Source organism: Daucus carota, chromosome 4 (assembly GCF_001625215.2).
Source record: "Daucus carota subsp. sativus chromosome 4, DH1 v3.0, whole genome shotgun sequence".
Taxonomy (NCBI): domain Eukaryota; kingdom Viridiplantae; phylum Streptophyta; class Magnoliopsida; order Apiales; family Apiaceae; genus Daucus; species Daucus carota.
The window spans coordinates 31,827,499-31,840,302 of NC_030384.2; the positions used below are offsets into that span (position 1 = coordinate 31,827,499).

General features: G+C 34.5%; 2 protein-coding genes across 5 annotated transcripts; both read left to right on the forward strand.

Annotated features, from left to right (window-relative positions):
• Positions 1-1,208: 1,208 nt before the first annotated feature.
• Positions 1,209-5,262, forward strand: LOC108216238 (uncharacterized). 3 transcript variants are annotated; one of them, XM_064092602.1, is made up of 6 exons: positions 1,209-1,385; positions 2,528-2,841; positions 2,953-3,059; positions 3,327-3,459; positions 3,549-3,743; positions 4,791-5,262. In XM_064092602.1, the coding sequence occupies exons 2-6, from the start codon at positions 2,569-2,571 to the stop codon at positions 5,073-5,075; spliced, it is 993 nt and encodes a 330-aa protein (XP_063948672.1). In that variant the 5' UTR covers positions 1,209-1,385; positions 2,528-2,568; the 3' UTR covers positions 5,076-5,262. The 3 variants fall into 3 exon arrangements, with proteins under 3 accessions (XP_063948672.1, XP_017244434.1, XP_017244433.1); XM_017388945.2 differs by having other exon boundaries at positions 1,210-1,385; positions 2,576-2,841; XM_017388944.2 differs by having other exon boundaries at positions 1,210-1,385; positions 2,589-2,841.
• Positions 5,263-6,679: 1,417 nt separating this feature from the next.
• Positions 6,680-9,659, forward strand: LOC108217236 (serine/threonine-protein kinase PBL35). 2 transcript variants are annotated; one of them, XM_017390074.2, is made up of 8 exons: positions 6,680-7,660; positions 7,751-7,798; positions 7,892-8,002; positions 8,090-8,203; positions 8,319-8,537; positions 8,628-8,743; positions 8,825-9,085; positions 9,163-9,659. In XM_017390074.2, exons 1-8 carry the CDS (start codon positions 6,991-6,993, stop codon positions 9,433-9,435), a joined length of 1,812 nt encoding a protein of 603 aa, XP_017245563.2. In that variant the 5' UTR covers positions 6,680-6,990; the 3' UTR covers positions 9,436-9,659. The 2 variants fall into 2 exon arrangements, with proteins under 2 accessions (XP_017245563.2, XP_063947442.1); XM_064091372.1 differs by having other exon boundaries at positions 6,681-7,660; positions 7,757-7,798.
• Positions 9,660-12,804: the final 3,145 nt, after the last annotated feature.

Below are 12,804 nucleotides of genomic sequence, written 5' to 3' on the forward strand. Positions count from 1 at the left end.
TAGTCGGCCCAGTCGCTATTTGTAAAAATAAGTGACAAAAATAAATATGTGCCCCGACTCATGTCATGATAATTTCTGAAGCCATGTTACCAATTGATTTTTTTTGGTTGCTAAATACCATGTAACCAATTTTTGTCGTCTCACTTCATACTGTATAGTCTACAAGAGAAATGAGGATGACACGAACATCTCAATTCTCAAGTCTCAACGCCCGAAACATCAAAAACAATATAATTTTAAAAATTTACTTTAATATATATTATTTTACAACCTATTTTATATGAAATGAATAAAATGACATCATATTTGGAGTCAAAATTTCATTCCATTTAGAAATTATACTAAATTTAATTTATTTCATAAAATTTATTTTACTCTCATATTTAGGAATAAATAAATTTATTGATTCATATGTACTTATTATATTCAAACACAGTAGTTATCTTAAGATTTTTTTTATATCTTAAATAAAATATTATTTTAGATGTGATACACAGTATTAATACATTAGAGGTAATTTTGTAAATAGTGTAATTTATATAATAATATAATTTTGATGTTATTTCGGTGTAATGCAGAGGAGATGGTTAGCCTGGATTCTGGAAGAGTACTGATGTGCTACTCATGTAAATGCAACGCTTGTTATTAAATTATCTTTATTTTCTGATTTTGACAAGTCATAGCAATATTAAAAATGGAAGAAGAAATTAAACATATGATTAATAGAACTTGAACGTTCGTGACTGGGACTAAGCTATTAAATTAGGAGATACTGCATCTCAATTAGTAATTAGCATGTTACTTTAATAACTAACCGTTTGTTTAGCTTTATAAAAATAGAGTATAAACACGTTTTGTTCGAACGAGACCGTTATTTCACAATTAGATTCCGAATTGGTAAATCTCTACTTTACAAAATACGTAAGAACGTTACGGAATTTTCTGTATTATGAAATTTAATTTCTTGCGAGAGAAAATCAAAATCATGGAATCACAATTTGTATGCACTATTTAATTCGAATACTAGTATTTTAAATTTATTGATATATATCATGATTAATGTAATTAAATTTAAATTTAAATCCGTGACAATAAAAAAGAATTTAAACAACCATTTGAATTTATTAAAAAAACAATTGGAATTTATTTCAAAAAATAAAAAAATTCGAATAGGATCCAGTTATGATGCTAAATTAGCCTTTCTGCTCTGCGGTCACATGTAATACCGCCGTAACTTTTGTCTTCACCTCTCGCCGGTTACAAATCTCTCTCCAGTCTCCATTCTCTCTCTCTCTCTCTCTCTCTCTCTCTCTACATATAGACACACACATCACACTTAAGTTGAGGCATCTTCGTCACTGTTTGTAGATCATCGAGCTTCTATTGTAAGTATATTACTCAATGTATTTCAATTACTCACTACTACTCGCTCAATCAAGCTCAATCAATTAGGTTATCTAGTCTATTACTAGAAATGTATGCTTTCTGTTCTATTTTACATCACTTGTTTGCTTAAATTTCACAAAATCTCTCGCTTAGGTTTTCTAGTTTGTTGATTTTGCGCTCAAATCGGTGAGTGTGAACTCAAACACCGAGTTTTCTTAATTTTTGTTGTGTTATGAACTTTTACGTATCCTAAATGTTTGTCATTTTGTCGAAACAGATCTATGCTCAGTTTCTTTCGCTTATATATATTGATATATGATCCAATGTGTATTTAGAAAGTCGCCGTGATTTTAATTTTTGTTGAATAATTGTAGCTCAATTGCTGATGACAGTTTTGGTTTTAGTGAAAACATCTTCGTTTTTTTGTCTCTGTTGGGTCTAGCTGTGCTTTTGTAGAGATTTTTTGACCATGCTTAGTAGATTTTAATATGAAAAAGCTGAAGTTTGCCAGTGTTGTCATTTTGCTGTGAATTTCGGTTTTGGCTTCTTAGGGATTAGTATGCTTAATCACGGTTAAATAATAATGCAAGAGGAGTTTCACTATATTCAGATTTTTTAGCTAACTTTAGTCGATTATGAGTACAGCGCGAGACAATGTTACCTTTGAGGAGACATATGTCATTATGTTCAGATTTGTTAGCGTATGACAGAGGCCTATGACACCTATTTAGAATTACAGATGGATATTTATATTTTGCTTTTATGACTAAGCTCGCTGAAATTTTTAGGTTTCAATATCTGCGTTTGTTTCCTACCCCAAAATAATATTCGTATGATCGATTAGTGACCGTGTGATTAAAATGAATACCATCTGTTTCTTTTTTGCTCTGTCTTAGCTCATTTGCTTTCTGTGCAGCTTTAGCATGCTGTCACATAATAACTTCTATCAGATCTGTGCGATCTGCGATTCGGTCAATTTACATGGTTTAAAATAATATAATGTTTTCTGCAATATTTACTAAAAGTTGAAGTCTAGAGCTCAATATGTTACATGCTTGTGTTTTGTTTTTTGATGAGTCTGTCCGAAGGTTTGTGGAGACCAGGCCTGTATTGTTGTTACTAATAATCTAATATGGACTAGATGGGTTCTTTCATACACATTGTGTTTTAGACTTCTTACTGATGTCAGCTAACACTCTCAGAGATCTCAACATGCTCCCTGAATCCGAGAACAAAACTGAGACTGAGAGCTCTACTAATGGAGAATTTCACAAGCCTCAGACTGAACATACTGAAGAAAACCGTGAAGAAAGGAAAAACTCTTGTCCCTTGGTTGAAATATCTCCCAATGAAAATGGCGCACTAGTTTCTGGGACAGAGGCAGCCAGCATAGAAGTGGAATACATTGAATCTGAGAATCTGGATGATGTTGAAGATGTTGATACAAGTCTTGAGGCAAGGGTGTATTTTAACTGTAAAATCTTATGTAATTGCAGTTATTCTGTTTTGCATATTTATTCTACTATTGGCCTTATCATATTAATAGTATCTTTGTTTCTTTTCCAGATTCTCTTAGTTGGCCTTGAGTCAAAAGACTGGGTTGTTGTGTGTGGAGCACTCAATAATGTACGTCGGTTATCTCTGTTCCACAAGGAGCTGTTGCATGAGAAGCTGTAAGTCTTAAATTATTCATGATGGAGGATTGTACCAGATATCAAATTTCAGATGTCTCTCTCTCTCTCTCTCTCTCTCTCTCTCTCTCTCTCTCTCTCTCTCTCTCTCTCTCTCTCTCTCTCTCTCTCTCTCTCTCTCTCATATATATATATATATATAGATATAGATATAGATAGATAGAGAGAGAGATTATTGTACTAGCATATAACCACTTACATTAGTTTTTTATTTGAGAAGCAGCATTCTAAGTATTTCCTTATGTGCAGGGGCAATGTGATATCACTTGTTGTAAAATCATTAAAGAACCCAAGAAGTGCTGTATGCAAAACAGCAGTTATGGCCTCAGAGGACATCTTTAAGGCATATAATGATCACACTATTGATTCACTAGATCCACTGGTACCTGACCCTTTTTGTAATCGCTAATTTGTTCATCAATGTAACTATTATATATTTAGTGTTCATTTGCTTAATTTTAACTTGTTCAGCTTGTTCAACTTCTTCTAAAGTCTGCACAAGACAAACGGTTTGTATGCGAGGCAGCTGAAAAAGCTTTAATCGCCATGACCACTTGGGTCTCCCCAGTATTGTTGTTACCCAAGTTACAACCTTGTCTCAAGAACAGAAATCCTCGAATTCGAGCAAAGGCTTCAATGTGTTTTTGTCGCAGTGTGCTTCGATTGGTAAGATTTTGAATTTTGCCATAAAGAACAATCTAAGAATAATGAATAAATGATTACTTTAAAGCAGTATTATGGCCATTCTTCAAGTTTCGTAATATCAAATATCTTTGTTTATTCATGAATATCCAACCTACCATCTTTATAATGTTCTCTTTTTTCTAAATAACACCTTTTGTAATTGCAAGTTAGAACTACCACCTGACCAAGTTGTCTATGACCACCAAGAGTCATGTAACCGGAATGGAACAGTTAAGTTATAGATTGTGCATACTTCTTAACTTTAAATCATTTATGGTATTCCCTTTTTTAGTAAACGTCTCTGGTTTTTTCAGATCGAAGTGCACAAAATAGATAAATGCATTATATACAGGAAAACAAGAGAATAATTATTAGTGAAAAATTTTTCCAATCATTTTATTTTACTTGGGCGTCTTGCTACTTGTCCACTTATTTTTATTTTTAAACGATTTTGTTGTGGGTTTAATTATCAGTTAGAGTTTAGATTGTAACCCTGATATATGATATGCATATGGTACTTAGACTTTCTCTATACACTTTTTCTGCTCAACTGATAGGCAGCTGGTAACCAAAAAAAAACATTTTCTTGTTATAACCAACAATTCCCTTGCTCAAATGCAAGCTATGATTCTAATTGGCACCTCTGTCAGCCGGGCTCTTTATTTTTCCTTGAGTACCCGTGTTGGTGTTGGACACTTGACACTGACATGGGTAACTGGGTATGGACACCAGGACGCTTATTTTAGGCCAAAAACATGTAATGTTGTCTTAATATTGCCGAGTCTGACACTTGGGCGCATAACCATGTTGGTTACCGGACACATTTTGCCGAGTCTGGGTAACAAAGATTGGGACTTAAGCAGATAGTTTCAAATGCTTCGTCTGCTTTATACTCGATGATCAGATAAAGCTGATTGATAGTTTGTTCCTCTATAATTTATGCTACTTATTGGGCATTTACTATCTTCTTGATCTTTTCTCAGAAGACAACTACCCGAACTGAAATATTAATTTGATGTATGTCTACAGGGATTTGATGGAATCGAGACATATGGGATTGACAAAATAATCCATATAGCTGCGACACAACTCATTGACCAGCTTCCTGAGTCCAGAGAAGCTGCTCGAACTCTTCTGTTGGAGTTGCAGAGCGTCTACGAGAATTCACACATCTCATCAGCTGCTGCCTTAACTGAGAACCAAGACAAGAATTCTTGGGAGCAGTTCTGCCTATCCAACCTTTCACCATTAAGTGCACAAGCGGTCCTTCGTGTGACCAATGTGGCAAGAGAGGGACTTTCCAAAGATCCCTAGAAATGATGCAATGTTTATGAAATTATAGTGGGTATTTCTCCTTCACTTCATTCTATATTGGTTCATTGGCTTTTACTTGTAAATACTGTGAAATATTATAACGAGATGGTAGGAAGGGTGTTGACGCATGTAGTTAAGCTGCATACTATACATTGGTTGAGTTGATATATATATATCTTTTTTACTACATTGTTCGAGTTGATTATATCACTTTTGATTTAGTAGATGTATATTCACTTCATCATTAAGGCTTCAGAAACTATAATTAATCTTGAAAGGAGGCATTTTAGGCCTAACCTGGGTTAACTAGTCAAGGAATGGTATTCTATTCTTTTTGCTATCAATTAAAGGTATATAACGGTTCTGTCGGTGCTTGAAACAATTTTGTCGCCGCTTAGGTGGAAGGTTAATCCTTCCTGGGGTTCCGATCCATCAGTTTAGAAAATTTTAATGTATTGATATTGAGATATACATTTAATATGAAGAGATTCTAGTTAAATAGAGGTCGGGATTGTATGTCTGGACCTGACAAGTGGCGTAAATGAGTCAAACTCATCTAGAACTACTCAAGTTCGGTTTGAATTTCCAACCCAACAGTTCAGAAATTTTTAGTATATTGATATTGAGATATAACAAGTGCTCAGTTTTATTTAATACGAAGAGATTCTAATTATATGGCAGGGTCGGGATTGTATGCCTGGACCTGATGCGTGTGGTAAACGAGTAAAACTGATCTTGAACTAAGTTCGGCTAATGAAATATTAGAATTGAAGTCGATGGTAATTGAGCGCTATTTGGGTACTCGACCGAGTCAAGCTTGAGCTCCAAATCACTTTGACTCATGAGATTATTTGAGTCTTTGTTTATTTTATATATTATAAATATATTATCATAGAAATATTTAATGTTTAAATAAGTTTATATATCAAATTGAGTCAAACTCGAGGCGAAAATATCACATATATTGTAATGTGATACTTTGATAAATATGTGAGATTTTGTTAATATATACATGTGAGATATTGTTAATATCCTGTAGAATCAATTCGAGCTTTCTATTCTAGTTCGGACTAATCGAATATCTGTCATGCTGAGGTTCGAGTTTAAAATATTTGACTTGATTGAATTCAAGCTCAAGCCCGAACTTGAATTATTCAACTTGAACTCGATGGGAACGGATCACCAATTCTCCCTAACTAGTAACATCCATTTGATCCTCCCTAACTAGTAACATCCATTTACGGACACGAGAACATTCTCGTCCCTCGCACGAGCTAGAGTGCTAGTTTCATGTAATACAAGAACTTCGCTCTTTCTCTTGCATCATACTCACATTACTTATACAATATATGCAACACAAACTTCAGGTAAAAGTCATGCCATTCTGATGCAAAGGATGGAAATGATGCCAAGAGTTGAGAGTTTAAGAAGCTGTAGCGGCAGGTTGACTCCAAAAGTAAAGGATAAACCCAAGCCCTACAAGATTGCATGTCAAAAGAACCGCCAATATGTGTACACACATGGTACATGCATACAAGCGAGTCCAACATAGGCCAGCTATGTCACATTTTTTATTTGGTAACGAAATACAAGAGTGTCAACTTCTGATTAACAATATATACACTGTCTTGTTTGTTTTGGCTGGACATTGTATTCTTAGCCCAGTCTCAACTCAATCATGCCAAAAACTGACAACTATTGCTACTAATTTTGGGATGCACTTAAGATGTTACTATCACTGTAAAGTAAATTCAGCTTCTGCAAAGTAGCTGAGATGAGTGCAAAGTTAAGAATATATGATTATTCGAATATTCGTCTTTAACTTTGTTTTCTTGAATGTTTTCTTGATTATATACTAGCTTCTTGTATCATCATAAGTAGAGATTATTTGGATATTTATGCATGTAACAATAAAATGCACCGATGGGGGGGCGTGGTTAGCATCTTCACGATCTTTATCTTGATTGGAAATGCTGAATGTGCATTAATATCTGACGAATTAGAATGCGTTCTTGATCTTGGAGGTGGAGTCTCTTCATCCTTGTACAATGTGAGTAACGTTGATGGGAGGTGGGGTGGATTTTTGAACAAGACATCCTGTGCTAGACCATTTGCAGAGTACCTTTATGCATTGGCTTTGCACACAAGTCCAGGTGCACAGATATTCTTGAATTCGGATGAACAGAGGAAGTGCTTGACTACTCTGAATAGACCTGGCCTAGATATGTTAGGTTGTGGAATTGAGGAACTGACAAGTGGAGGTGGGGGATGCTCAAATTTCTCTGTTGATGATGTTAAACTTAGATTAGGTGATGAGTTTGAAAGTATGAAGGGGAATTGTGAGTTTGAAGATCAAGGCGTAAAGCAGGAGCAGTCGTCATGTGGTTCCTGCGTAAGGAGTTGGATGGACATCAAAGGGTTATATAATGACAATGATGAGCCTACGGATTCTGAATCTTATATTTGCAGGTTTGCAGTGTTAGTGTCTTTAACAAGTGCAAAGATTAAAGATGAGATATGGATTCAGAAAACATTTGGATGCCTCGAGGATCAGAGCCAGGTTACTGTTAAAACAGTCTCACCAGGTACCTATGACATCCCTTAATTTACATTCACTAACTACATTTAATATAGATATAAATATCTTGGCCCTTCCTAATTAGCTTCTTTGCTAGTTGCAGACGAAGCACCAGACACGAAAGAGAAGAGAAACACGAGCACACGTGAGTGAGACTTGATCAGCACTCTGTACTTGTTACTAATCTCTTGCATTCAAATCTTGCCATCTAATACTTGGAATACTTCAACTGTTGCAGGTAGATGGATTTTAGTTGGAAGCATTGCCGGAGTTCTTATTGCTGTCATCATCTCCATTTGGATGTTTTCACGAGGATGGTGTACACCAAATGCCACAGTAAAGGATAATGGTATTTCCAGCTGAGCTCCTCTGTAATATCATTAGAATCTGAGTGTTTTATGATAGGTTTGCATATAACATCTCCCTGACTTCACAGCACCGAAGTTTGCACTGCAAATCGACTCCATTCATTTGGAATTTTCAATCAAAGAGGTCTACTTCGCCACTAATAATCTACACCCAACAAACTTCATTGGCGAAGGAGTCGCAGGTGTGGATCTCTGAAATGCACAGTCGGTGCAAGCATTAGTATATAATTGTTTTTGGCTAGGTTCAGTGCAGTAGTCAAGGTTAATCATTGCTCTGTACTCTTAATTGTTCATTAGGTAAAGTCTACAAAGGCGTACTTCACAATAATCAGTCTGTTGCGATAAAACAAATCACTGATGAGGGATATATAGAGACCTTCACCAGAGAACTTAAGAGCTTATCGAAAGTCAGACACCCAAACCTTGTGGCCTTGTTGGGATATTGTAAACACAAAGATGAGTGCTTCCTCCTTTACGAACTATGTCCAAACGGGAATCTCTCAGAGTGGATATTTGGTAATGACTTTCTATGTTATGTTTGCTTGCAGTTTTTAATACCTTGACGTGATCTGGTACTGATGATTGTACTTCTGCATAATATGACAGGAAAGGATAAGCACCTGCCTTGGATTCATAGGCTCAAGATTGCGATACATTGTGCCAGAGGACTTCGGTTTCTCCATAACTATTCTAAAGGGTGCATTGTTCATCGTGATATCAAGGTCTGTGGCCACTGTATTCAGCCATGTTAATTATTAGAATGATGAACTATTATCAATTGATTATGTTTTCATAAATTGCAGCCAACAAATATTCTCTTAGGTCCAAACTTAGAAGGCAAACTTTCAGATTTTGGATTGTCCAAGGTGATAGATCCGGGTGAAAGCTACAAGAGCTCTGAAGTGAGAGGAACATTTGGCTATGTTGATCCGGAATACCAGAGCACCAGAAGAGTTGATTCAGGGGGTGATGTCTATAGCTTTGGAGTCGTACTTCTGCAGATAATCTCAGGAAGAAGGGTTATAAATATGAACATGAACACACCAATGTCCCTACATAATACAGTAAGTTCTCCAACTCACTCCAGTAGTTTTCTTTCGGACTAGTTTCAAATATGATTACAATTGTTCTTGTTTACCAGGCAAGATCCCTCACGAGAAATGAAAGCATAAGAGGATTTGCAGATCCAAGGCTTGACGGAGACTACTGTGAAGAAGCTTTCGACCTCACATTTAAATTAGCTTTGTCCTGCACAGCGCCTAAGAAAGAGCGACCATCTATGGAGAAAGTTACTCTAATCCTAGAGGAGGCACTGGATATTTCAATGACAGCTAGATCATCAACTCCACCTGCCACACCAGACTGGTCTTCGACTCCTCGTACCACACCTGGTTGGTCTTCAACTCCCACCTAAAGAATCTCGAGCAGATGTATTTAATCATTTGCCAGATTAAACCACTTAAACTTAACCATTCATTATTTTTCTTCCAATGTTAGTCACAATTCGAAATCTTTATTTGTTATAAATTTTTGTAGCTTGCAGCCACTCGATAACACTATGAATAAACATATCAAATTAAATAAATTGCAGTACGTATATTTGTATAAAATCAGGTTGAACACAATGCTAATAAAAGAGAAATTAGAGTACAATATTACAACGGAAAAAAAAACGAATAAATATATTGCTAGATCAGTAATCATGGTTGGGTTTTGAGCGGCATGCTGCCATCAACATAGGAGTGTCCGACACCAGGACTCGGGCCAGAATGCTTAATGTTACCCCACAATGCAATTATCTTTTCTTCGTACTTGTTACAATTGTCATCGACATTCTGTTTACCATAACGTATGCTGCCATCGAGAGGCAGAGATCGGGCTTGCATGCAACTGCATAGCAAGGCGAAGCTCAAGAACGCAACTATAATAACAGTGATCAGGAAATCCTGCTTTCTCTGTTTACAGCTTGCCATATCGCAAAAAGGATCAACAAGTTCACGGTGGAATGAAGAGAAGTGAGAAGGGATATTATGTGTTTTAATAAGAGTGTGATGAACATGTGAAGCTGGTGTATTTATACTAGGCAATTAGGCATGCAAGGTTAGAGTTGATGAAGCTTGTTGAGTTAGCGTAATTTGACTAGCTAGTGTAGCTTGGTTGATTTGAATTTGCAGTCAAGATACTGTAAAGTCTTGATACGTAACTAGGATTCAGCTGCGTTTGTATATGTCTGCAAGTCGGGAAATTGCATAACGTTGATAAATAAACATATTGGAGTGGTTGAAATATATGCCAATTTTGAATATTGGGTGCGTAGAACTAATTTATGCTTCATAAACAAAGGAACCTAACATTATTTCAAACTTGTGAATCACCCTCGTGCTTCATTCACAGTTTTTTCCTTATATTGGACCATATCTACTAGCAAGTGATACTTCACATTTGAGCATACTGAGAATTTTCAATCACCTAGGCAGTTGGCACACGGAATGTGAGATGTCACTGTTTACTCCCTGCATTCTGGGCTACGTACCTCTGCATATTTTCCCAAATTTCTTTAGCAAATGATATGACGGACAAGTGAAAAAAAATTGTAACCAGGTGATTGGGGTATATACAAGAATCTCATTATAATTGGAGTGAACGTAACCCATCAAATTTCGACACATTATTTAGAAAAAAAAATTGAAATAATTTCTTCAGGATCTCATTATTATTGAAATGAAAGTAACCAATTAGATTTAGACACATCATTTAGAAAAAAAAATTGAAATAATATTCTCGGCATTTTGGTTCTGCTAATTATCTTTGAGAGCCAAATCTCAAAAATAGACTTCTAATTTTCACTTTAATTTAATATAAATTTAAATAATTTTTAAAGAAAAGTCAACAATCAAATCATGTTATAGATAAAAAATATATTGATAAAACTCTCGCTTAAAAGATATGTCTTTATTGTTTTAAAAAAAAGATGTCTTTATTGCATATTGTTTTACACTTTTTACTTTTTATGTTTTTTTGACTAGCCTTTCTTTTATTAAGTTAATATATATATATATAGTTAAGTTCTATGGTGTACAAAAAAAATTGGAGTATTGGAGTACAAAGTTTGATAAAATGTAATCTAGTCATCTAAATTTCAATTTTTTTTGTCTAATATTATTTGTAAATATTTGACAACCTGCACATTATGTTCTGCAACATAAACATCGTGATCAAATGGTAGAATAATTACTTTTATAAATCATAGGACTCTATGTTCTGCAATATAACTAATAAGAACAATAATCTTAATACTTGTTAAAGTTGAAAGATATTAATGATTAATTGACAATTATGTGCAAGACAACTTATAAATGATAGATTATATCAAAATTTGGATAATCAAAGGATCAAACTAAAAAATTATGATTTGTACTCCAATACTCCAATGTTTTTATGTACTACATAGAACTTATATATATATATATATATATATATATATATATATATATATATATATATATATATATATATATATATATATATATATATATATATATATATATATATAGGTAGCACTCCATCATACCCTTTTATATGGAGTTACGTAGCACACCATTATAAATATATATAATATATATTCTATTATATTTTTTATGAAATATAATTGCAAATTTTGATTATTAAACCGAAAACGAAGTTATACAATTTTTTTATTCCAAAAATCATCTAAAATTATGCAATATCTCAACATGATTCTATAACTGAATAATAATCATCCAGAATAATTCTGTTGTAGAATCAGTTTCGAAAATATACTTTTTTCCATCAAATTTTAAGTGTTCAATTACTTAAAATAGATATATTTTATAGTATTATATATTAGAATCACGTTTTATATGTATTCTATAACAAAATTTATAATAAAACTGATGATTTATAGTGGCGCACTTTGTAACTCCATATAAGGAGTCCCTCCCTGGAATGTTGGCATATATATATTCCATACAAGGAGTCCCTGCCTGGAATGTTGACACATATATATTTATATAGGAAGGGGAATGAATAGAAGTAAGAAACGAAAGCTGCTAGTAACGGATGCATATAGAGAAGAAATAGTTTCAATATCTATACTGTTAATCTACCATTAAAAAATATAGAGAAAGTCGATGTCTTGCAATATTGCAAGTTCCCTTGTCTTGTTTTTATAACAAGTTTTTCTTTCTGAAATTTGTGGTAGTTTTGTTAAGGCGAATATGACGACTAATCTGGAAGATATGTATGCCAATATGATCTTGGAAGATGAGGATGAGGATGGAGTAATCATGACAAATGAGGAACTTCCGGTCAAGGAACAATCTTTTGTATTGGTGGGTCGATTTTTAACAGAAAAGAACATCAATTTTAATGCAATGCAGAACGTGATGGCATCATTATGGAGACCAAAAGAAGGTATGGAAATTCATGACTTGGGAGACCATCGATTCTCATTTGTGTTTTTTCATAAACTGGATTTGCAGAAGGTTGTTGAAGGCGGCCCGTGGACGTTCGAACAAAGTTTGTTGCTATATCATGTACTAGGGGAGGATGAGAACCCACATACGGTGCCTCTAAACAAAATGGATATATGGATGCAAGTATATGACGTGCCAAAAGGGCTGATTTCTGAGAAGCTACTGCAGAATATCGGAGATTTTGTGGGTACTTTCGTCAAATCTGATCCGACTAATATTAATGGGGTATGGAAAATGTTTATGCGTATTCGCATCACGATGAATGTAGAAAAACCCATCAAGAGAAG